Source organism: Acanthochromis polyacanthus, chromosome 16 (assembly GCF_021347895.1).
Source record: "Acanthochromis polyacanthus isolate Apoly-LR-REF ecotype Palm Island chromosome 16, KAUST_Apoly_ChrSc, whole genome shotgun sequence".
Classification (NCBI taxonomy): Eukaryota; Metazoa; Chordata; class Actinopteri; family Pomacentridae; genus Acanthochromis; species Acanthochromis polyacanthus.
Window position 1 is genome coordinate 92,329 of NC_067128.1, and position 26,368 is coordinate 118,696.

Here is a 26,368-nt window from a genome sequence, read left to right on the forward strand (position 1 = left end):
CAGTGGTTTGGATCAAACCGCCGTTCTCCCGTCCTGACTCGCCTGTAAATGCCACAACTTTGAATATAAATCTCTTGCAGCTGTATGACAACAGTCGGGATGGCCGAGCGGTCTAAGGCGCTGCGTTTGTGTTCCAGTGGACCCTGGTTCGAATCTCACCTTTTTTCACCCCCCTCCTCCCTTTTACCCAGCATGCTTAGCGGCGCTGCCCATTCACGCACAACAAAGGGAAGGTGTGAAAAGTAACACGACACAGCACACGCCCACAAACCCCTGTAGCACCGTGAGTGAGGTTAACATTGCCAGAATAGACCCTGGGCTTAGGAACAAGCAGTCACACATTGCTCAGATGGATCGATCGTTGGTGAGTATGACTTTCACACCTTTCTGTCCTCTCTCTCTCTCCCCAAAAACCTCTATAGGCGGTATCTCCCTGGGGCTGTGCGTTGCATTTATTTGGGAGCACAGGGGATACTTTAAAATAGGCCGGGGCAGGGTGGGTAGCTTTGTGGGTAGTATGGGAAGTTTGGCCCCCATGGCCTTTCTTCTCTTAGCTTGGGTTGTAGCATGGGTTCCTGGAGGGACCTGGGGAGCAGCCCTGTGCTGCTTACCCAGACTCCCTCCTACCCCGGTGGAGCCAGGAAAGCGACAGCATAGCTGTTGATAGTACTGGCTTCCCGGGGAGGAACTCGGGCCCGGGAGAAGCGTTCCCTTTGGGTCCCAGGAGGCCAGCAGCCCAGCGTTGCTCCGCCTGGGGATCCCCACTGGGGATCCAGTTTCTCTGGGTCTTGTCCACAGCTTTCAAATGGAGCTGGTCCCACCTCTCTACAACTGCACTTTGAGGATGAAAATGTCTGCCTCACCCAGTTTGCTCTCTCTGATCTTTGTTTTTTCTCCTACAGGCTGGATTCATTTTATTTTTTTAAATTTTTAAAGCTGCTTTTAACTTAGAGGTAAGTGTTTTCTGTCTTGAACCCTGAACATAAATCATTAGTCCTAGCTGGATTTCTTCTAAGCATCTATGTCTGTCTAGGAGTAATTAAAAATGAAAAGAATTAAAACTGGGCCAATATGATAGCCTCACTTCAGAAATTGTTATTAAATCTCATTACATCGGTCTATATGTCACAGGAATAATCACACAACACTGTTGTACCGGCCTTTTTCTCTTATTGCAGCAAATGGAGGACGAAATGGACGAAAGACTGATAACGGTGGAGGCCAGGACGGAGGCTCTACAGTCGGTCTTCGAAACCATGTTTCGCTCCTTGAGAGACAGCACCCAGAAAGACATGGAAGAGGTCCGAAGAAGGGTAGAGGACTTTGGCGAGAGACTCGTCGCCCTGGAAAACGGGGACCGGCGAAATAGCGAAAAGGTCAACGACCACAGACGTGACCTGGAGTTGCTCCAGGAGGATGTGAGGTCACGGCGCGGGGGAGAGCCGGCGGCACCGAACGTCTCTGAGGCGGAGGGACCCGGCGCTTCCTCCTCCTCGGACGAGGAGCGACCCGGCGCCTCCTCTCCCAAGAAGTCTCGTCTCTCGCTCCGCGCCTCCTCGCCGCCAATGTTTCCGACCTGGAGGACGACATCGACGAGTAAGAGGCCAGGCTGGATTACAGGGCAAACATGAAGTTGTCCCCCAGGCAGATGGCCTTCGTGAACCTCCAGCTCGACAGAATGAAAATAAAAAGTAATATATATTTTACCGCTTATTCCACAGCTTATACAGGGGTTTTGCTATGTATATGACAGTGGTTTGCATTGAATATTAAATCACGCACTGTCATTTAGTTTTGTAATACGTTTCTCACAGCCTGTCACAGTATTACCTGGACACTAAATTGAGAAATAAATTTGTTTCTTTCATTGTCTTTTCAGGCTGCGACGATCTGGAGCAGAAGGCTCTGAGGATCATCAGGCAGGGGGTCCGTCGCATGTTGTGGCCGCGTGGTTGGACTCCGCCGAACGTTAAAGTGGACTTCCTCTCCTACATGAAGGAGAGGATAAAAAATCACGTCCGCCAACAGAGGCGGGAATCCCAGAAGTTTGCCCTGCAGGAGCAAATCCGGAAGAACCTTCAGGACTAAAAAGACTTTTAACTATCCCTAACTGGGTATCGGTTTGCTGTGGTTTTTTGTAATAGAAGTGGTGTGTTATTTTTATGTGTGCCAAAAAATATATTTCATATTTGAAAGATGAAGAAGTGTCCTGATTCATTGATGTTAATATGAAGGGTTTTGAGCTTGGGGTTAAGTCTTAAATGGTCAAACACATATACATATTTAGGAAAACTAATTGCAAGTTTGAAATGTATCAAGGCTATAATTACACACTTCCATGGTTTTTATTGTCAAAACATTTATTTTAAACTTTGTCCATTTAGGGTAAAACATTGTAATTTTCCAACTTTAAAACTTCCATTATTTTTAACTTTTTAAACATAGTACAGGCAATTATGTAGCCACCGTCTTTCAAGTGTTCCACACTTATTATAAAAACTTTGAAAATGCCCAACAATTACCGATGGTTCACATTCGCATGTACCGAGTACCGGAAACAAGTCTCTACACGATGAGCTGACTAACACGTATGCACAAGTCAAGTCACATTTATTTATATAGCACATTTCATACGACAAGCGCAGACTCAATGTGCTTAAGAACAAATAATTAAGCAACATGAGAGGGTAGCAATAAAACAAACATTTTAACAAGGTATTAAGATCTAATGTAAAGATAAAAACAACATTAATTCCACAATAAAATGCTGTCACCCAGCCAATCATTTCAAACCTAGTCAAAGGCTTGTGCCAAAATACACATTTTTATTCTGCTTTTAAAAGAAGACACTGTTGTAGCAGACCTTAGTTCTTGAGGTAGAGAATTCCAGAGAGTGGGACCGTAGTGACTGAAAGCACCATGAGCAGATTTTGAATTGATTCTTGGTATGATAAGAAGACTTTTACTTGATGATCTAAGAGATCTGTCCGGTATGTATTCAGTGAGCATGTCAACAACGTAGGAAGGAGCTAAACTATTCATAGATTTATAAACAATAAGAAGCATTTTTAAAATTGATTCTTTGTTTAACTGGAAGCCAGTGAAGAGAGGATAGAACAGGAGTGATGTGTTCATACCCGTTAGTTCACAAACAAACGTATGTACAGAAAAATGGTCCTACTCCTGTTCCATCTGTAACATCTTCCCTCTGGAGCTTTTACACTAACAGCATCCTATTGGCAATGGAAGCTGAGGAAACAGTTGTGAGCATTTTGACCAGTGACAATGCTAAGCCTCACATTGCACTTCTGACACATGACAGGGGTCTGTCAATCCTGCGTCGACCTTTCACTGACTGCTACTTCCCTCATCTGAATCTGATGAACCATCAGGTGGCAAAATTACAGATGTCGCCACTGTTTTTCTTGCAGTGTAAAACATGCCCACAGAAATTACCTGTAAATTAGTAAACCTCTGTTGAATTAATCAGTAATACACATTTAATTGTAATATAATGAGTAATAAATATGTTACAGCTTTATATGATTGACTATCTACAGAGTATAGTCCTCAAAACACAAGTATATGTGGGAGTGATTTAGTGTTTAGGAGCACGTTTCAGGCCATTTGGAGTCGATTGGTAGCGGTTTGTAGTGAAGTTTTTTGAAAAGTTGTGTGAACTGTAGGTGGTACTAGGATTCGGTCAGAACCCAAAATTTGGGTTAGTCCCAATCCTGTGGATGGGTGCGTGGGCGTTTCCTGCCCCGTCTAACCTCCGTCCATTTAATATTTATTGCTGTTCATTTTATTTATCCTTTTAAAAAAAACAAAAAAACAACAACCAACAAAAAATGCTTCAAAAATTGAAAGGTAGTCCAAAAAGTAAAATTCTGTTTTTAAACCGATAGTCTGCACATTTTGCTTTTCTTGAGAAACTAGCCACAGCCTCATCTACTCATATTTAACTTACAGCTCTAATTTTTCCACACTACTTCCAGGCTCACCATTCCCCTCAGCCATCTCATCTTCATGATGACTGTCAGACTTTGCTTCATAATCAGCATTTAGAATTTGCTTGGTCAGCATCTCATTACCACAGCTTCTTTGATCATTTCTTTATTACTTCCTGCTGTCACTACTATTTCAAAATAGCAAGCAATCTCCACCAACTCTGCCTTCTTACAGGCTTTGAGCACTTCCCAAGTGAGGTTTTCAAATAAACGCCTCCACCGTGGACTCAATTACTTGTGCAGTAACTTTTTTTTTTTCAGAAAAAAACCAACCAACTGAAAACCCCCTGAAAAAAACAGGATCAGGATTTTTGCTGATTCATCTCAGACGAGCCCCCAATTGTTACATTTTTGCCACCCCTGGTCTCAGATAAATTCAAAAAACTAAGGTTATTTGTGGGTGAAATGAACAAAAAACTGCATAAACAAACAAAAAATGGGGTCTGTGGTCTAAAAGGGGATAGGGTATGGTTAAATACCACTAAATCAACCAAAAGTGGTAGATAAAAAACAAAAACTGAAACCCCTCAAAAGAAAATAACATTCCACAAAACAAAAAGAAAGAACTGCTGAGTTCTGGGCATTAATGACACAAAGACACTTTGGTTTCTGAAAAGAAGGCTGACTGATGGTGTCAAACCTTCCAGGTTGTCTACCCACACCCAACTGAGCATCTGGGAGATCCCTCCTTATATCCCCGCCCAGCTGATTGGCAACAACGCACAGCCGAGCTCAATCACACAGGTGCAGCAGATTGAGCCTGATCTCTGAGTCAGGCTGTGACCTTTCTAAGGGGCCGTTTATACGAGGACCATCCTAACAGAAAACGCAAAAGTGGCGTCTTGTCATTTCACGTTTAGACGAGCGGTTTTGAAGGAAATCTGCGTATATACGGTGACTCCATAGTGTGCGGAATTCGATTGGATATGCATGCCAGGCAGCTAGGTGGCGCTGTGATAAAACTCTGCCATGTCTACACGCATGCTTACTGTCTCCCTTTTCGGATCTCCGCCGCGGTAAATGTTCATGAATGGAATCTGTACAGATTCTGTACGTTTGTTGGTACGACTCCTGTAGTGTACATAGAGCTGCCAGAGTTGCTTGAAGGTAGGAAGGATGGAAATAATCACACATCTTTGTTTACGTCCTTGTACCGGCCGGCAAACCAAAGCACGTATGTGACGTAATCGCGTACGCGACGTGGTCAGATCTCGGCAAAGTTTTGCGTTTTGCTGTTTAGACGGAAACGTAACGGCGGAGCGTTTTCTACTTTTCCACTCTGGAGGCCGGTTTCAAATTTTTGCGTTTTCAAGCCCCCAAAACGCCGTCCTCGTATAAACGGTAGGGTGTTTTGTTGAAATATTTTACCGTTTTCACCTGCAAGCGTCCTCGTGTAAACGGCCCCTAAGCCCATAACTGATTGAAAAATAATTTTATTTGAAGCCAAAACTTAAGGTTTAAAATTAACCACAACTCATGGAGAAAAAAACTGATGGAAGGAAAGAGTTCGTAGTGAAGGCAAAAAGCATTGGTGGGTGTAGAAGCTAATCTAAAGCAAAAGAATAAACCTAATAATAAGTCAAAAATAAAAGGGAAAATTATGCCAAAGAGGTGTGGAATCAAAGCCAAAAGCCAATTGCTGAAATGAAAAATAATTTAATGAAATCGGGCAATTCTTCCATGGGGTATGAAAGATGGAAAGCCAAAGGTGGATGCACAAATCAAAAATATGTTTAAAAATCAATCAAACAAAAGTTTGACACAATTGGAAAAACAGAAATTAAAGCCCTAGAACTAATGCACAATTATGTATAAGAAACACTTACCGTAAATTATATACTTATCTGAATCCGGACCAGGGAGAAAACCTGAAAAAAAAAAAAAAACCTGAAAAAAACAAACACAAAATTCAAATGCGGAAAACCTGCAAAAAAAGAGAAAAAAAACAGTTCGTATGAAGGCAAAAAGTACAAAACCAAATTAGGAACAATTGGAAACATAAAACAGCAGAGACATGAAAATTTGAACGAAGGAAAGGGGGCGGAGACACAGGGGTATATAAAGAAGGACAGCCACAGGAAGCTCATTTCAGGATAAATTCTGAAGGGGAAGCAGCTCAGAAGGGAACGGGTGACAAATACCTGATGAAGGCATAATAGAGGCCAAAACATAACGCTATGGGCACCCAGGAAAGGCCTATTATAGGATGATAACATTAAACAGGTAAAATATAGGGTTTTATTTTATTAAACATAAAAGAATGTATATTAAATAAAAAAATTAAGAAAAACCATTAATTCATGTATACAAAGCCTAAAGAGCAAACTGATGAGGGCAAGTAGAGCCTGGGTGGGGTGCCCCTCAGAGGGATGGCCCGTGCACCTCCAGCCCCTCAGGGAGCTTTATAGCTTCCAGGGGGCCGGTGCCCTCTGTAATGGAGGGCATTCCCCTACACCTAACCCTTTAATTAATATATAACAAAGGCGAAATCAGCATAAAAACCCAAGTAAGGGATTAAATATAGCTGAAATAAAGAATCCATAGATGGGTAGAAATTCATATGCTTAAAAGAGTAATTTAAAAATCTGAAAACGGGTTTAACCCGTTAAACTTCAGTGTACCGCCGGTGGTACACCTACTAATTTGCATAGGAATTTAAAGAATGTCCGACGGCTGCAAACACGATTTTTTTTTTTTGTCTGCTAGTCCGCTCAAAAATGACACCAACCACTCATGGTGTCACTACTTAAGCTTCATGCATTTTTTTTCTTCTTTGTGACTTTGACCATCACCTGCCCTCATGGCAAATTAACCTATCATGTTTATTTCAAGCTGTTTCCTACATTATGCCATTGAGGGCTGTGCACACCCAAGTGAAACATAAAACAAACACAGGACAGACAGAAAGGTGAGGCATAGACAGTGTTCTAAGAGAAAAGGTGCATTTTATTTGTTTGTGCTCTTTAATTCACACCTTAAAACCAGTTACAAATCTAAGACCCTTCACAAACACCAGATACGACAAAATCCCAACTGGATCAATCATGAAGATGTCAGGAGGCCACAAGAAGGATAGATAGAGCAGAGTGAGATCCACAGACACTAACCCAGCAACCTCCACTGACTCAGCAACCGGAGGAACACACTCTATTGAGTTTTGGTAGGTGCCGGTGTGGTGGGTCTGGCATGCATGAAAACCTCCACCAAAAGGAGGGAGCTGTCCCCTCCAGCCCAAGGAGGTCCACACAGCCCCCCCGCAGGAGCCACCAAGCGGAGACCCAGCCCAGGAGCCCGGAGTGACCCCCCCCCCCCCCCCCCCCCGACACAGCCAGAACCCCAAGGCCTGCGCAGCAGAACGGGTCATAGCACACCCCCACGGCGGTCCACAGCCCCACTTCCCCCACCCATGGCCACCCCCATGAAGAAAACACGACAGGTGGCCCAGCCTGACCGGGCGACCCAGACGACTGCCGGGCCGCCACCCACGACATTTTTAGTCGCAAATGGCGACCCGGCGGACACCCAAACCAGGCGCCCGACCGACGCCCCCCCATGGATGCAGCCACCCAGCACGACGCCCCTGCGGCGACCTGGCGCCCGCCCAAACAGAGTGCTGCCCGGGGAACAAGGCCAACCACGTCGAGCCACAGGGGACAGCACCTGGAAGATTAGCCAAGCATGCAGTAACACCAAGCTAGCCATTCATGCATATAGACAGAGGATCCTGGGGAGTTGTTGACTGTAAGTTGTCGTCGATACGGCCCGCTCGATCCTGCTGACAGCGACTGGGTTCCTAACTGAAGAAATCATTAGTTACACAATGCCAAAGTACATAAGCAGCAACATATATTGGGGTGATGTGGTGGCTCTCGCTAACAGGCAGAGTCAGGTTACCAGGTTTAAGTTAAGGGAGTTAACATACGGAGACCATGTTTGTATAAAATTTAACAACTGATTTTTATTTGAAGCAGAGATTTTCTCCATTGAAATGTGATTTTTTAGGAGGTTGAACCAGAGGTTAATGTTCAGAGATTGCTTATTTTTCCAGGTGTGACGGCCCTCTACTGGTGCTAGTTGGCCTCTACTACTGTTCATGTGTGTTAAGGTGGACTGGAGGAGGCGCTGGTGGCGTTCTGGGGACCTGGCAACACTTCCGGCGGGCCTCTTTAAAAGCCGGCTTCCGCTGTGTTTCAGTGCGGGCGAGCGGCAGGGAGAGCGGCAAGGACGTGTTGGTTCTCTCCGTCGGCTCCTGGATGGAGTCGACCGCCCGGGTTGCTTTCCATCCTTCGCCACACATACGTCATGCTACGCCGTTTTTCTTTATTTAGATTATGTGTTCATGTTCATTTTTAACTTGTAGATAATGTAAAAAGTTCCCATTTTTTATTTTGTATTTTTGAAGCAAGTTTGTATATGACATGAACGTATTATCTGAGAAGAGGTGGTGGAGATGTGTGATTCCATTCTGCTCCCAAACAGCTAAATGGAGCGGCTGATTGTTAACTTGAAAATCAGGGTTGTACCAAATGGGAGAAAACTTACAGGGCTCCAATTTAGAGTTTGTAATTTCTAATGCCTTCCACCAAGCGGTCAAGGTGGAGGAAATCATTGGGTTTTTAAAACAGTTACACACGTGGACAAAATTGTTGGTACTCCTCAGTTAAAGAAGGAAAAACCCACAATTTTCACTGAAATCACTTGAAACTCACAAAAGTAACAATAAATAAAAATTTATTGAAAATTAAATAATCAAAAACAGCCATTACTTTTGAATTGTTGATTAACATAATTATTTAAAAAAACAAACTAATGAAACAGGCCTGGACAAAAATGATGGTACCTCTATAAAAGATTGAAAACTATTTGACCAGAGTGACATGATTAACTCAGGTGTGTCATTTAATTGACATCACAGGTGTTTCCAAACTCATAATCAGTCAGTCTGCCTATTTAAAGGGAGACAAGTAGTCACCCTGCTGTTTGGTGAAAAGGTGTGTACCACACTGAACATGGACAACAGAAAGCGAAGGAGAGAATTGTCCCAGGACATCCGAAAAAAATGATAGACAAACATCTTAAAGGTAAAGGCTATAAGACCATCTCTAAACAGCTTGAAGTTCCTGTGACAACAGTGGCTCATATTATTCAGAAGTTCAAGACCCACGAGACAGTAGCCAACCTCTCTGGACGTGGCCGCAAGAGGAAAATTGATGACAAATTGAAGAGACGGATCGTTGGAATTGTATCCAAAGAGCCCAGAGCAACCTCCAAAGAAATTAAAGGTGAACTCCAAGGCCAAGGTACATCAGTGTCAGATCGCACTATTCGTCGTTGTTTGAGCCAAAGTGGACTTCATGGGAGACGACCAAGGAGAACACCACTGCTGAAAAAAAACTCATAAAAAAGCCAGACTGGAATTTGCAAAAATGCATGTTGACAAGCCACAAAGCTTCTGGGAGAATGTCCTTTGGACAGATGAGACCAAACTGGAGCTTTTTGGTAAGGCACATCAACTCTATGTTCATAGACTCAAAAAGCAAGCATACGAAGAAAAGAACACTGTCCCTACGGTGAAACATGGAGGAGGCTCAGTAATGTTTTGGGGCTGCTTTGCTGCATCTGGCACAGGGTGTCTTGAAAGTGTGCAAGGTACGATGAAATCTGAAGACTATCAAGGCATTCTGGAGAGAAATGTGCTGCCTAGTGTCAGAAAGCTTGGTCTCAGTCGCAGGTCATGGGCCTTCCAACAGGACAACGATCCAAAACACACAGCCAAAAACACCCAAGAATGGCTGAGAGAAAAGCGTTGGACTATTCTAAAGTGGCCTTCTATGAGCCCAGATCTGAATCCCATTGAACATATGTGGAAGGAGCTGAAACATGCCATTTGGAGAAGACACCCATCAAACCTGAGACAACTGGAGCTGTTTGCTCATGAGGAGTGGGCCAAAATACCTGTTGACAGCTGCAGAACGCTCATTGACAAATACAGAAATCGTTTAATTGCAGTGATTGCCTCAAAAGGTTGTGCAACAAAATATTAAGTTATGGGTACCATCATTTTTGTCCAGCCCTATTTCATTAGTTTGTTTTTTTAAATAATTATGTTAATCAACAATTCAAAAGTGATGGCTGATTTTGATTATTTAATTTTCAATAAATTTTTATTTATTGTTACTTTTGTGAGTTTCAAGTGATTTCAGTGAGAATTGTGGGTTTTTCCTTCTTTAACTGAGGGGTACCAACAATTTTGTCCACGTGTGTGTATATACATATATATATATATATATATATATATATATATATATATTTGGCAGTGGGCAGGTCTGTTTGACCTGTGATGGGGTTAGGCGTCCCAGCCACCACGAGTCTCCCTGTCTAAGTGAGCATGCCACATAGACAGTACGTTATTGTAGGGCCTGTCTACCTACGCATGTAAAGCCTGGACCCGGCAGACTGCGTGGAGGAAACCACTAGACTGGTTCAACGGGCATGAAGGTGGGCCCAGCAAAGCGTTGTGGAGCGCAAGTAGGGCACAGTGAGACACGTAGAACACTGTGGTCATCCACTGCATCCCGACCCATCTCCAGCCGTCTTGACTCTGTCTTGCCACTGGATTCAGATGGGCTGGGACGAGAGAGTGAGTCAGACGACATTGCGCAACTCTCCCTCACTTTAATCAAACTCACGCGCAAGTCATCTTCACCACCCCCCACTCTTTTCCCCTCTTCCCCCCACCACCTACTCTCCCCAAGTCCTGTGGCGATGGGCGAGCGACGAAGCAGCAGGTGTGGATACACTGGGAGCTGTAGTCGCAGACCTGCACACAGGCGGTTCAGGCCATAGGGTCGTCTCTTCTCTGGACCGAGACAGCAGAAAGATTCGGCAGCCCCCTGAACGACTGAGCAGCCCTCTCTAGGATCGCACTGCTCACCTCCATAGCATGAGGAGCGGACTAGAAAAGGTGTCCCAAACATTGTCTGTCTCAAATCACCCTGGCCAGCAGACCGCGGTTGGCGGGGATCCCATTGCAGCGGTACGAATAACAAGAAGAAAAGAACCAGGATACACCCGATCAACTTTGGCGCATGGAACGTGCGCACGCTTATGGACGACGCCAAGGCCAACAGACCACAGAGGAGAACTGCACTTGTTGCAAAGGAACTGGGCAGATACAACGTGGACATTGCAGCACTGAGTGAGACACGCCTTGCAGAAGAAGGACAGCTTAGAGAGAGAGGAGCCGGCTATACATTCTTCTGGAGCGGACGAGCCGCCAACGAACGGCGAGAAGCAGGGGTTGGCTTTGTAGTGAAGAACAAGCTAGTCAGTAAGCTGAGCAGCCTCCCACAAGGTGTCAACGACCGTCTCATGACCCTGAAACTACCCCTCTCTGGAGGCAAGCAGGCAACCATTATCAGTGCTTACGCACCCACGATGACCAACCCTGACGACCTCAAGAACAAATTCTACGAGGATCTACACTCTCTCGCAGCCGCTGTCCCTAAGTCGGAGAAGCTGATCATCCTCGGCGACCTCAACGCCCGTGTAGGCTCCGACCACTCGACATGGGAGAACGTCATTGGGAGGAACGGCATTGGAAGCTGCAACAGCAACGGCCTCCTCCTCCTGCAGTTCTGTGCTGAGCATGAACTCTTGATCACCAACACAGTTTTCCGCCTCCCTGCACGCAACAGGACATCATGGATGCACCCGCGATCAAAACACTGGCATCTGATAGACTACGTCATCGTTAGGCAAAGGGACAGGCAGGATGTTCGAGTGACCAAGTCCATGTGTGGCGCTGACTGCTGGACTGACCACCGACTGATCATCTCAAAGATGAAGATCAGAGTTCTCCCGAAGCGGCGACCCCAGGGAAAACCAGCACCCAAGCGACCTCATGTGTCGAAGCTGAAGAAGCCTTCAGTCAGTGCTGAGTTGACCGACACCATGGAGGAGCGCGCACAGCACATCCAGGTCTCAGATGACGTGGAAGACAGCTGGACCTCCTTTCGTGACACCGTGTATGCAGCAGCCTATGAAACCCTCGGCCCTGTAGCGGTACTACGTTATGATTTATTGCTCTCGTTATTAATAATTGGGGCACCACCCTAGATCTCTAGGGAAAAAAATAATATTAATAAAAAAATTAATATTCATAAAAATTTTGATCAATCTCATATCAAAAAGTCTTGAATCCTCGTTTAAATTGACCACATTCTACACAAAGAAACACAAGACTGTAATTTGGTCTAAAATGAGGTATTTATTAACTACACTGCAAAAAAGCTAACTTGTATTTTTTGGCCTAAAACAGTAATTTATGTTGGTAAAACTTAAAAATATAAATTATTGATATTCAAGATAATAATCTGAGTTAGCACAACAAAGCAAGACAGTTGTATGTTCCAAAATAATTTGGTGAGTTGTTAACACTTAAATCTTTACGTTGTGGTTCAATACAAGGGACAACAGTTCTGCCAACTCATTTTTCTTTGTTGTGAAATGCGGGAAAGCCAACTTTCCGAGTTGACATTTTTCACTTGAAGTATTCTGGCGGTGTGCTGCTGCAAGGAGCTGGAGTGCTGCTGTCTCGGGCTGAAGTCCGCACAGGTAAGTTTTAAACAACTTTTAATTTAATTTATTTTAACGTTAAATCATACGGGAATTTTATTTTGAGTTGTGTCGTAATGGAGAAAGTGACCTACACATTTTCAACATTTAAACACACGGCTTTTCAGTCCTTAGCAGTTAGCTGCTAACTGATGCTAGCAAGGCCACGGCAGTTAAGCCAGTAACATTAGCTTGTTTGGGCAAATCCTATTCAAATATGACAGCATGGTATCTTCTGACTGGTTGGTATTGTGTTAATTCATGCTCAACTCAAAATTGTGGTCTCAACGTCAGCCGAAACTTTATCTCATCTTTCATAAATGTTGAAGATGTTATTAGACAGGGTAATAACAGTCATGCTCGGTCTCTGCTCCCAGACAGCAGCAGGTGAGCAGGCTGTTACGTGGGGACAGAGAGAACCGAGCTCGACACATGCTGCGGCTCAATCCACTGTGTAGTAAGTTAGATATAGGCAGACATAGGTGGGCATGTAAAAAATATTCACTTCAGCAATGCTTTCCCTCAGGTATGTTTATGGGGATGTGACGGTCAGACCATCGACTGTGTGTGTGTGTGTCCGCACGTGTGTATGTGGGGTGCGTTCGCAGAGAGACGGCAGAAGGGTGGGGGCCCTGTGATTATCGAATAGTATTTTTGCTTGAAATGCACATCCCTACTTCTTAATGTTTAATGTTACGTCAGACTGAGTTAAATAAATCACCATACTACTGTGATTTAAGTATTAAAATAATAAGATGTAGGGCAATTCATATCAGATTCAATATCATCATAATAGTGTAGTGGCAGGAAAGGCCAATTCACCTGTAGCCTGTCAATTATTGTGTTGGTCATACTATACCGAGACCCATAAGTTACTGTGTATCTGTGGATTCAAAAAAGTTTAAGTTAAATTTTTAATTTTGAATTTCCATTCCTCGTCCTGGTTATACTGAATCATGGTGTTTGAAAACGTTGAAATGCATGTATTTGGCTCAATTTTATATTGACTGCTGACTTATGTGACTGTCCGGGTTTGTTGAGTAGTCTCCCTAATTACTAAGTTAATTGAAATTCATCTTCACAACAGCAAAATGTTTTAAAAATTAAAAATTAGAATATTATATTGTTAGTCTTGTCAACTATAGTCTCTAGTCTATTGTTTACATGATTGTCATTAAATTGATAACATGTTAAAATTCTTCCCAACTGCTTTGCTAATTCCCAGCAAATTCTCATCTTTGTTTTTCAGACTGAAATGAATGCAGTGCAAATTGTGCAAGTTTGCCCATGCCGTTGAAGCTGTTCTGCTGAAACACTATCGACTGCATCACAGAGGTTCAACCTGGCCTTGCATCCACAGGGACTGCTGTTGCACTTTTAGAACCATTAGTGCTTTGAAATCACATCTTTCAAGATTGCACAGGACTGTCCAAAGGCAAGACAACTTAACATTTCAGTGCTGGTTGTGTGAATACAAGGACATTTGCTGTAAAAAGAAAGTATTAATTCATTTGCATTATCACCTTAGACGCAGAGAGATAGTGTGTTGCCCATTTGTAGGGTGCGGCTTTAAAACCAACCGCCTTAATAGTTTTACTGGACATACATCACGGGCTCATAAAAAACATAATCTTAGAGATTTTTTGACACCAGTCAGGGTTGTTAGCGATTTTCAGTCTAATGACACAGACCAGCCATGTAATGTTGATCCTGAAGCTGGCGTTTCACTGAGAAGTAGTCCGAGATTAGATTCCACAGAAAAAAGCTGAACCTGATTGTGTTCACAATGTAGACTCTGAAGTACTTGAGCACAGATTAGCTTCTCTTTTTCTTTGCATGCCTTGTCTGCTACATGTGTCGAAACATGCAATACAGGCAATTATAGATGAATTTAATGATATTTTGTCCCTTTCCAAGTTTCATACAACTGAAATTCTCAAGGAGGTATTTGCGAAACATGATATTGAAGTTGAGGAAGAAGTTATTCAAGAGATAAGTAACACTGTGTTCGAAAAAAATCCAGTACTTGTTACCACATCAGAAAAAGGTACATTATCAACAGATTATAGGAGAAACAAATATTTCAGGGAGCATTTCTCTATCATTGAACCAACTGAGTTATTGTATGACCGGACTTCAAGAAAAGCCTTTGTTTATGTTTCTGTGAATCAGGTTATTGAGCTTTTATTGAACAGAGCAGAGTTTCTTGAAAAAATTGTTTTCAGTGAAGAGTCTATTCCAGGGTTTTACAAGACTTTTCAAGATGGTTCTTACTTTAAGAAAAATTTTGGAGGTCTATACATAGATGATTTTGAGTTGTGTAACCCGTTAGGCACGTCAAAGAAAATTCATAAAATAACAGCTGTTTACTGGATTATTCTTAATTTACCCTCAAAGTTTCGTTCCACTTTACACTCAATTCATCTAGCTCTTCTTGGAAAGACTTGTGATGTTAAGCAGTTTGGTTTTGAAAAGTTTTTCAGTCCTTTAATTAAGGATTTAAAGTCACTGGAACAAACAGGGATCTTTGTGCAAACTCTTAACAACTACGTAAAAGGTTCAGCATTTTGTGTCTGTGCAGACAGTTTAGGAGCTCATGCACTTGCCGGTTTTCAGGAGAATTTCAATGTAAAGAATTTTTGTAGATTTTGTTTAACAAATCGGGGTGAAATAGCAACTACTGCAATTTCTGATTTTCAGCTATGCTCCAGAGAACAGCACGATACATGTCTGCTAAAACTTCGTCTTGAAAATGTTCCACATGTAAATGGTGTTAAAAATGAATGTGTTTTAAGTAAGCATCTGTCATATTTTCACCCTGTCACTGGCTTCCCCCCAGACATATTACATGATTTTTTTGAAGGTGTTATACCTGTTGAACTGTCTTTATGCCTGAAAAACTTTATTTCAAAAGGCTATATTACTTTGGACAGACTGAATAGCCTAATCAATTCATTTCCATACAAATATTCTGACAGGGTGAATAAAACCAAAGGCAGTTTCTAAAGCAAATCTTGAAAAGGGCAGCATAGGTGGCAATGGCCACAAAAATTGGTCTTTATTACGATTCCTCCCTCTTCTCATCGGGAAGAGTGTGCCAGAACAAGAACCTGCATGGGAAATACTGATGGACCTCAAAGAAATAGTCGAAATTGTTGTCTCACCTGTTATTTCAGAGGAAATCTTGCACTACCTGGAGGTCAAGTTGTCTGATCACAGAAGCCTGCTCACAGACACTTTTCCTGATTTTAGCTTGCGCCCAAAGCACCACTTTGCTGACCATTATCCTTACCTTCTACGCTGTTTTGGTCCATTGGTGGAATTATGGACGATGAGGTTTGAATCCAAACACAGCTTCTTCAAGAAGACCATGCATGATGTTCAAAACTTTAAAAATGTACTCCTCACGCTGTCCGTAAAACACCAACAGATGATGGCATGCCAGTTTGATAGCCAGAGTCTTTTCAAGCCAATGTTACATGTGGAGAAAGTAACTGACATCAAAATATCTTCTTTGGATGCTGACCTGCACACAGTGATTAAGAGAAAGTATCCACATCTTGAAACTGTGTCCCTTTCTAAAGACATTTATTTTCATGGGACCCGATATGTGGAGGGTATGATTCTGTCATCTGGACACTGCAGTGGTCTGCCAGAATTCTACAAAATCGTGACCATAGTGGTTAACCCTGAAAAAGTAGCCTTTGTTGGCAAAAAGCTCACATCTTGGTACCTCGAACATTTTAGGTCTTTTGAGCTTGTGGAGAGCATCTACGCAGACACTGAAATTTTTGATCCTCAGGCTCTCAACCACTATCATCCATTGGTTGCATACACAGTGGGAGGGAAGGTGCTGGTGACTCCAAAAGTGTGCCTGCTCCATTGAAGTGACACAGAATGGCAAGTGAACCCCGATTAAATGTTGCTCTAGCACACTCTCATTCTGACCCTCCCATTGCTCCCATTCAAGCAAGATGCAGTCTGTCATATTATTTTGATATTTTTTTCTGTTTTACTTACTGAGTTGATTTCCTGATTCGTTTCACTTGTGTCTTGTTTCGTTTACCAGTGTCCTGTTTGACACCCCCAGCTGGACCAGCGTGCTCTGCTTATGGACATTGTTTTTTGTATTTATATTGGATCTGCTTACTAGAACGACATAAACATTTATAATAATAGATTGCTTTGCAGGTAGAACTAACACCGTCTAAAAACTTGTTACATTATTTATAAATTTAACTTGTCTTGTTTCATACCCTTTGTAACTTAACTCTTCTGTGTTTTATCCTTGTTTTTTGTGACACAGGCTGAAATGCTGCTGCTTGTAAAAATCTCCCCACGAATGTCCCGTAAAGTGGCGATACCCGAGGTACCTGAATCAGTTGAAGAGTTGCAAAATATTCTTAAGGAAAAACTTGAACTTCAAGGTAGCTTCACACTACAATATGAGGACTCAGACTTTAATAATGCTCTGTGTAATTTGATTGACATCCATGATTTGCCACCTGAGCGTGCTATATTGCACATTCTTTGGGATGAGACATCTCCACTTGTTCAGCAAGAGTCAGCCTCTGTTGGTTCAGAGTCTTCCCTGGACACAGCCAGTTTATCCAGCGGAGAGTCACTCCAGAGTCCCTCAGCTTTCATCAGGAACCATCCGCGAAGTGTCTCAGAGTGGCCTTCACCTTTTTCCATCCCGTCCTTCTCCTACGATGTGGAGTTGAAGTTGCGCAAAGGCAGTGAGGCATATGAACAAACCAAGAAAGGTATCACCTTAACAAGAGACATGAAGATGGACATTTTGGACAAGATTGCTCATGCAGTTTTTGAAGTGAAAGCCTATCCTGATCAAGACCAGATTGAGTCAGTTGCTTCTGCTCTCATCAGTAGACACCCCTGCCTTCGAGAACCAGGCAGTGAAACAGGGTATGACGGATGGAAAACAAGCATAAAATACAAACTTGGCAATTACAGGTCCAAACTGCGTCAGGCAGGCTGTACTGAGGTTAGCATTAACCAGAAAAAGAGGGGCAGTGAAGATGATGGTACAAGTCCTTCTCTGAAGAGAGCAAAGAGAGGTGAGATTAACCATGTCCCTGACCATCCAGAAAACTACAATGATGACTCACTGGAGGATGAAAGATTGGTTCTGGTTGAGGAGTTCAAGAAGAAGAATAAGAATGTTGCACTCATCAAACAAAAGATGGAGCTGACTTTCTCCTTGAGGCGCAGGGAGATCGTTGAGTTGCAGCCTATGGTCTCAGAGGTTCTGGAACGTTGGCCTGCTCTGTTTTGTGAGGCAGAGGTAAGCAGGTGAACTAAGAATATATTATGTTGTTGATGTTTAGTCTTTTTTGAAAGTGTGTTGATCACAATGCCCATTTTAACATGAAGATAAAATTGAAATTGTTTTGACTTTGTAATAAGGATTCAAATTTTCTGTTCACATTTTTTCAACAGATTAGGGAAGAGTTTTATCGGATCACAAACAAGAACCTAATGGACAACTTCAAAGAAGCCCTTGATCAACACACCTGGAGGCTCCTGAGACTCTATCGGGCGAGAAGGACAGCTTTTTCGTCTGAGATGGAGCAGGTCCTTAACAGTCTGGATCAAGAGGTGAATTCTAGATGTAGTAATTTAATAAACGCTGAACATTAGGGATAGGTTTAAGGTTAGGGTCACCTTGTGACAAACCCTCAGAATAAATGCATGGGTTTCTAAGGGACACAATAGCACAAACAAGCGAACCAATGGTGATCAAATGATCAATGATCAAAGACATTAAATTACACAGATATAGTGACTTTTTCCTCATTAAACAAAGGGTATCTTAATCTTTAAAAAAAGATCTTGCTCTGTGAGGAGCCTTTTCATGATGTCGTCAGACACTGATAATGATATTTGCCCATCAGTGACACAAAAAGCACTTTCAGTGGACACACTTTGGCAGTGAGCAATCATAGGGCCCAAGTTGAAAATGACAAATTACCATTTAAAAAGGAGTAAACCTTTGACATGCAATAGACAGGATTTTTTTGGCTATGGAAGATGACATCTGCCTGCATGCTTACTCTATTTCTTGTAATGTTTCATGCAACTCTTGTTTCAGACATCTGACATCACTGCACATCGTCAAACTGCAGCCTTAAAGGGCCTTCCCTTGTATCTCCGTGACAGTCATCAGAAGCTCTTCAGGAACTGTCTTGTGAGTTGTTATAATGAACACAAATTGTAAATTGTGTTATTATACTTCATTTACGTATAGTGTTGTACTTAACAATATGTCTTATAGTTGTACTGTCCTGGCTATTACTTGATGTAGCCTAATTAATGTCATTTGATGTGTGTATGGGGGTTCAATTTCTGATTGTGGGGTATGGGGTGGAAATAATTAAAATGTCAAGCTCATAATTAATTGTATTTGGGGAAAAAATGGTTATTTAATAATGTGGAGAGTTGGAGCTTATTCTGATTCACAGTATTTTGATGACTAATGTCTTGCAATCTATGTGTTGGTCTTTTCCTGTCTGTTAACATCAGGACACTGACCCAGAAGTGGAGCAGACGAAGGGCCTCACTGTGGGTATCCTCACTGTGCTGGAGGATGATGACAGCAGGGCTCCTCAAAGTGTCGTGAGTGTTGCTGTTGTTGTGGAGGAAGAGATTGTCCTTCAAGATCTCCCTGACCTGCCAACTGCTTTTGCTTACCTCTTTGGACTGATCTATGCTTTAAACCTCAAGTACCCAAAGGATCTCAGGTACACATTTGAAACTGTTCAGAAGGTTTTCATGGAACTTGGTACAGACCTCTCTGCAAGGGTCAGATCTCTCAAAAACAAACTCCTTCAGTGAATCCACAAATTCTGGATCTGGAATTGTTGACCTCTAAAAGTTCCCTTCTGTCCAGCCAACACCATGTTTTATGCTTTAGATCTGTAGTTGTGTATCATACGGGTTCTGTATGGTCTTGTATGCATGACTTATGCTTGATATTTTGAGACCAGAAGTTATGGCATTTGGTAACCTTGTTAACAAATTTAGATTCATAGTTGTATGTCATACAGGTTCTGTATGGTCTTGTATACATGACTTATGCTTGATATTTTGAGACCAGAAGTTATTGCACTTGGTATATTTAGATTCATACTTGTGTATCATATGGGTTCTGTATGGTCTTGTATAAATGACTTAAGCTTGATATTTTGAGACCAGTAACCCTATGGTGCTCAGTGACCTTGTTAACAGATTTATTAGATTCATAGTTGTGTATTATACTGATTCTGTATGATCTTGTATACATGACTCGTGTTTGATCTGTTATTCAGTCTCAAAGTTTAAAAGTAGACAGTGTAGCACAAGTAAACAGCTACTACTGGGACAATTGGGTCTCATTAGTTTGCATGTACTTGGCCCTGTTGGAAGAGATTTGATGCTGGTAGTTTAAATAAAACAAATGTTCTGAATGTATATGTTGCATCTGTAATTATTTATACATTTGATTATGCATCATTGGTTCTAAATTACAAATTTGAACTACATTATAAACTAAACTTATTTAAAGCAGTGTGCAAGTTTAAATTTCTCTTGAATTATTCTTTTATATACTGATTTAACCCAATTAAAGTGCATTCTGTGTAAGAACTTGCAGTAGAGTCATTACAATGTAAAATTATTAGTAAGTACAATTTACAGGACAGTTAGTAGAAGTAAGGATGAAGTGTTATTGCAATGTAAAGTATTAAGTTAGAATTTAGAGTGAGTAATAAGTGAGTAGAGAGAGTAAGCACAAATCACAATAAAAAGTTATTACAGTGTAAAATTATAAGTGAGTCCAACTTGGGGGAAAGTTAGCTGAAGTAAAGATTAAAAGTTTTTAAAGTGTAAAATTATAAGTTAGCAGAACTTACTGTTAAGTTGATAAAAATCAAAAGTCAGAGTTGAGCAAACTCGGAAGCAAAATTTAAAATACTTAGTTTAATTGTCCAACTTAAAATTTTACTGAAGTTTGTTGCCTTGAAATTTTGAGTTGACCCAACTTTTCTTTTTTTGCAGTGTATTCTATGAAAATAATGACAAGTGAACTATGTACAATGTAGATATGGTGTGTGTGTGTGTGCGTGCAGGACTACGTGTGTGCGTGGAATGTGGGAGTGTGTGTGTGGTGTGTCTGCATGTGTGAGGGATGTGGAAGTAGGTGTGAGAGAGAAGGAAATATGGTGAGGATTAGCCAGAGCTAACCTGACGAGGTAATCGGTAATTTGGATTAAGAATTCTAATTATTTGTAAAAGAATAAATTGATTAAATGAATTAATTGACCAAGCGGTTAGTACATCACCCATAGAATGGAATCAGAGCAAACTCAGCTGGAGTTATTGAAGTGAACCGTCATGGGGCTGGGACTTGCGAGGCCTTCAGATTCGCAGCACACGGTCTGGACCTGCGGGTTCGGAGCGGTGCGTCGTCGTTGTGGTGGCCTAGATGTCCTGCCGCGGGTTGATCGGTTCTGTGCACATGGACCTGGTTCGACAGGTCTCAGCTGAGTGTTGCTTGGCTTAAAAATGATGGTTCTCAGGCTTTAGCCAAGAAAAACGGGTGTTGATGAAAAACGGTCAAAATTAAGAAAAATAAATGCTGGTTCTGAATCGGTTCTTCAGATTAAAACGAATAACGTTGGTTTAAAATTGAGCAAAATGTCTCCTTAAGTTACAAAAATATTAAAAGATAAATGGTTAACAAACTTAGATGGTGAGGGAATTTCAAAGATAGAAAAAACGCGCTTTAGGTAAGAAAATAATGAGAGAGACTTTGGTTGGCCTCTCAGGAAGAGAGGGGTAAGAAGAGAGGGTCGGTAAGCGAGTAAGAGAGAGTAAGAGAGCGGTGATGTGGGCTACGGCTGACTTTATCTGTGGGTCCAGCTAAGGGGAGGACCTGGGCGGAGAGAGAGAACTTTTAGGCGCGAGTCTGGTGGAATTTGGAATCTCTTTGTTCTCACAAAGTAGAGAAGAAAGAGGAATCCAGAATGGATTAAAATATGACATTAAACGCGCAAAACACGATCTGTCTATCCCACCATATTCAGTTGTGTGAAAGTGAAATGTGTAGATTAATACATATGTTCATATGATGTGAATCATTTCATTCATAACTATATGTTTATGACATTAAAAATATGTATCACAGTGAGAATATAACAACAAGTCAGAGATTTGGTAACAGGTAAATACAATGGTCATCATTCAACCTAAACGGAGAGGAAATTCAGAGGTTAATAAGGGAATTCAGTCCAAAATCATAGTATCCTGGGGAAGAAATGATTAACATCACAAATTAATAAATCGACTTCTATCAGACATGCAAATATGATCTTCAAATATGTCATAGATGAAACACTGTGAGTAACTGTGGTAAATCTGGAAAAACCAAATGCATATAGAAATATCAATTTGGCAAGTGTTTTTGTTTAAGTTCAGTTTCAGTCTCTTTGTTTCGGTCAAAGAGAGTGAGAGGGTGACTCCAGCCTTCTGCCATAAAGTTTTACGACTTGTTATCTGATCCGTGGAATGCAGAGACGTCTCCGGCTGAGGGTCTCCTGAAGCTGAAAAGGGATTTTAGCATGAAAGTTCATTAAACAAACATCCATAGCATATAATTGAAAGTCATTGTCTTTTAAAAAGAAGAAGTTATTCCAGGGGTTTAAATGTTCACAGGAGCTCCATCCTTCTGTGAATGAAAACCTACAGAAATACAAATGTCTCAATCCTCCTATAGAGATGGGTGTTGGTCAGTGCTGGAGAGAGGGACAGCTTATCTGAGTTTTGATCAGCTCAGGAATTCCAGAGCCTTTGCAGTCTTGCTACATATTCCCCCACTTTGGAGCGATGTTCGTTGTATCAGACGAACTTCGGTCCAACATCAAGGTCATCCATGGTGTCAGGATCAAACTCAGATGCTGCTCTGATTCAGGGCTGATGTTTATTAGTATCAGGAACAGGAATCCTAAGGGTTAGTGGGTTAGCTTCTGAAACAACTTTATTACTGACTAGTAAGGTAAAGTAAAAGAATCAAGATTCTAATAAAGAGTAGGTAAGTCCTATGGGCTTAGAGAATAAAAATAAAACAAAATAAGGTAAATTAAAACAAACCTAAAGCTATATATGTCACTTCTGAAAATGTAAATCCTTACAGAAGTGTTAGATCATGGTTAAATTGTCATTTAACCGTATGAGAGGTGTAATTGTCAGTAGTAATGAATCCAAGGTGTTCTGTTAGAGTGAGAAGGTAGATGTATGATTTACCTAAAGCTGGTGTCTTGAAACGTGTCAGACAGAAGTATATTTATCTACTGGGTGAGCAGACAACCTGGAAAACAGAGAGTTATGAATTCACGATACTGGCAGTGATAAGAGACGCGAATCTTATGTTAACGAGAATCAAAACAGAGGCTACGGTCAGTTGTGCACTTGATACGATGGGTTTAACCCCCACTTGTACCTACGGAGTTTAACGAGGGTGCTAATAAAGATATTAAAGGGTGAACTTGACTGAAGACAAGACACCTGTGGTTGAGAGGACCTCAAGTGATTTTTCACTGAGTCTGAAAGGAAAGACAACAGCTCTGTTTATGTTATTTTTAGTAACCTGTTTTGGTTTGTTGTGATTATATTATTTAATTTGGTAATTTCCTGACAATTTGATTGTATGGTTGTTTGTTTGTCAAAGTTAGGCTTATGATTGTAAAGTTATTTATTTCCTTTTGTCTGCTAATTCTACAGTTGAATTTGTAAACTTAGTAATTTATTTCTTTGCCTGTTAATTTTACAATTGGATTTGTAAATTAAGTTATTTATTTTTCTCTGTTAATTCTACAATTGGCTTGTAAAATTAAGTTATTTATTTTTGTCTGTTCTACACCGGTTGTTTTTCTCTAGGATGTTTAGTTTTTCCTAATTATCTATTTAGTTCTGGTATGAGATCTGACTGATTTATTGCTTCCCATGCAGTCTTTATGAAGTTTCAGTGCGATTTTTATGTATTCATTTAAAGTGGACGGGTTTTTGTCCCTATCGATTTTGTTTTGATATATTACAGGATAGGTTTTGTCCTTAATCCTGTAGTTGTCAGACCATTGAGGGAGGAGCTTTCGATCGAGCTTACCCCCACTTGGTTTAGTGTTCTCAGGTGGTTGGGCAGAGAGGTAGGACCATGTTTTGTCCCCCACTTGGTGGTTATTTTGCGTGAGGTTTTGGTCACTTACATCAGTCGTATAGTGGGAAGCTGTGTGAGCTGCATCAACACAGGCTTCCTCTGGCTGGAAGAGCAGGTGCAGTAGTAGAATCCTTTGTCTACCTGTCATTATTTTAAGGAGTGGAACTTTGGTCACTTCATGTGGAGTTCCTGTGATGGCTATCAGAAGTAGGAGTAGTCTGGTTTTAAACTTTCTGTGGTTGGCTTTTCCTATCTGACCTGAAGTCTGGTGAATGGTGTGCAGGCTGGGATTTGCCCATGGTGATTCATGGCCGTGTGTCAACGTCACCCCCCTGTGGTTTTGGGTCACCACGAACGAAGGTGAAGAGAGAGGGCCAAAAGCATGAAAAAGTAGGCCGATGAACACCAGAAAAGTGGCGAGGACAGCAGAGAGGAGCCAAAAGTGAGAAGCCGAGGAGAAGTGCAGAGAGCGCAGAGTGTAGGTATTAGCACTCACAAGATCTGGAACCGGGTCCTGTGTGTCACAGTCAAGTGAAGGCAGGGTCATAAGGTCAGAGTCAGCTGCCAGGGAGACCAACACAGGAGAGTGAGTGGCCTGTGGGGCAGCAGAGGGAGGGCGAGTGAGCTCACTGGCTGACAGGGTGGGTGGGTGGGCACAAGATTTTGGGCTGGGCTGACATGTGGAGGCACCTGTCCAAGAAGTGTCCACAGGAATGTTCTGGATGGAGAAAGGAAGACCAGGGTCCAGTGGAGGCAGGAGGTCATGCAGTGCTGCCCTGCTGGTGCAGTTGATACCTGCAGTTTCAGTGACATATTCAGACTGTGGACAGAGGTGGGTTGCAGGAGTGGATTCAACCACTGTGCAAAGGAAGACATCATATGGGCTCTGTGGAGCCTGGAAGGTGTCGTCTGTGTGCTCTTGTCTGTAACTCTGTGTCACAGTGTCATCAGGAGCTGCGATTGGCAGGGGCTGGCGGACCTGTGCGTAGATTACAGAGCATTTAAAGTCAATTATGGGTTCAAAGCGGTTGAGAAGGTCCTTCCCCATAAGGAAAGGAGTGTTGTCCAGAGATGACACATACACTGGATGGACCAGTGTCATATGTCCTATCTGAAGCATCAATTCAGCCCTAGTGGACAACGTGACCGTTGTCTGTGCATATGGCTGGATGTTTAAGTCACAGAACTGACAATCAGACTTTCTACCTGTCCTGTGCAGTCTGTGTTGTAGTTCCTGGAAAAGAGGGAGTGACATTATTGTGATGTCGGCTCCAGTGTCCAGAAGTGCGTCCTGATCCAGGACACCTTCAATGGTTACCGGTAGGTGAAATTTTCGGCCTGTTCCTCCCTTTTCAGTGAGGTGGCTCAGGAATGTCATAGGACCAGTGAATGCATTGTTCTCAAAATTTCATCATCAGAGTCTGGTTGGACTTCCGAGAGCGCACTGAGGAGTTCTCGGTCATCACCCCCCTGTTGGGAATTTAGCGTGTCAGTCTCAGGGTCTGAGTCAAAGTCAGGTTCATCAGCTTCCCAGTTTGACATATGTTCTGTGTCATCTGGTTGGCTGGCAGGGTTGTCATATTCATGGTTGGGGTCTGAGTGCACTGCATTGTCATGAGGTCCCAAGTAGAATTCTTCTCCAGCCGTGGTTGAGGGACTGAAGGAATCTATGGAGGAAGACACAGACGTTACAGAGTCACACTCTGACTTCTCTCGTGTTTTCTGGACCTCTTGGAGCAGCTGTTTAAGCTCCTTTACTTTTTGGGAAATGTGAGGGATGTCAGACTCACCAGTTCCACTGACGTGGTTCTGTCTGGGTCTGCCTTTCTCATCATTCCTATGCGAGTAGTTGTCACGGGGTGCACCACGACTGTGATGTCTGTCCCAACGGTTCGACCGTCCCCTTCGTGGGTGACCTGGGGGCCGAGTTTGGTTAGGAACGGGTTTCATGTGGTCCTGGCGGTTGCCAGTCCAAGGTGGTTTGACAGGTTTGTGGGCCTGCCTAGGTCCTTGAGGTGAGGACTGTTTCGGTGTTGAGTCAGGCCGTTTAGCTTGTGGTGGATGAGTAATCCGACCATGTGAATTGTGGCCTGAAGTTCTTTCAAGCTCCATCAGTGAGGGAGGGCTGTCAAGATGCAGAACAGTGTTATGTTTTGCTGATCTGGACTGACTCTGTCTCTGTTTAAAGAAGCCTTTTGCAGCCAGCTCACGTAGCTGTCGGCTGTCTAAGGAGCGTGGGCAAGCCGACACTCCAAGGTGGTAGCTAGTAGTAGGATGCAGGTGTTCGACAAAGAGAGATTTGAATTGCAAATCTTCCTCCATTCCCGGTTTGTTTTGGGATCCAAAGTAGGCTAGACGTAGCCTGTGGTAATATTGATGGGGATTCTCTGATCGTCCCTGTTTGACCCGAAGGGCAGGTATCAGGCCAGTGTCTGGCATGAGGTCGCGGTATTCCTCTTTCAGGGCCTGACACAGCTTTTCAAAATCAGTTCTGACATTGAGAGGTTGGCGGTCGATAAAGCTGCTGACATCA

The 26,368-nt window shown here is 42.4% G+C and overlaps 1 protein-coding gene across 2 annotated transcripts; it reads left to right on the top strand.

Annotated features, from left to right (window-relative positions):
- The first annotated feature begins 12,293 nt into the window (after positions 1-12,293).
- LOC127530376 (uncharacterized) lies at positions 12,294-20,568 on the top strand. Of its 2 annotated transcripts, XM_051937002.1 has the most exons (5): positions 12,294-12,626; positions 13,876-17,931; positions 18,087-18,245; positions 18,739-18,834; positions 19,170-20,568. In XM_051937002.1, exons 2-5 carry the CDS (start codon positions 16,939-16,941, stop codon positions 19,479-19,481), a joined length of 1,560 nt encoding a protein of 519 aa, XP_051792962.1. In that variant the 5' UTR covers positions 12,294-12,626; positions 13,876-16,938; the 3' UTR covers positions 19,482-20,568. The 2 variants fall into 2 exon arrangements, with proteins under 2 accessions (XP_051792962.1, XP_051792963.1); XM_051937003.1 differs by having other exon boundaries at positions 12,294-17,931.
- The last annotated feature ends 5,800 nt before the right edge of the window (positions 20,569-26,368 follow it).

Bases quoted from the DNA above. Each gene is read 5' to 3' on its own strand.
- LOC127530376 (XM_051937003.1), top strand. From the start codon at position 16,939: ATGCTGCTGCTTGTAAAAATCTCCCCACGAATGTCCCGTAAAGTGGCG. The intron at 17,932-18,086 runs GTAAGCAGGTGA...TTTTTTCAACAG, and splicing joins CTCTGTTTTGTGAGGCAGAG to ATTAGGGAAGAGTTTTATCG. The intron at 18,835-19,169 runs GTGAGTTGTTAT...TGTTAACATCAG, and splicing joins AGCTCTTCAGGAACTGTCTT to GACACTGACCCAGAAGTGGA.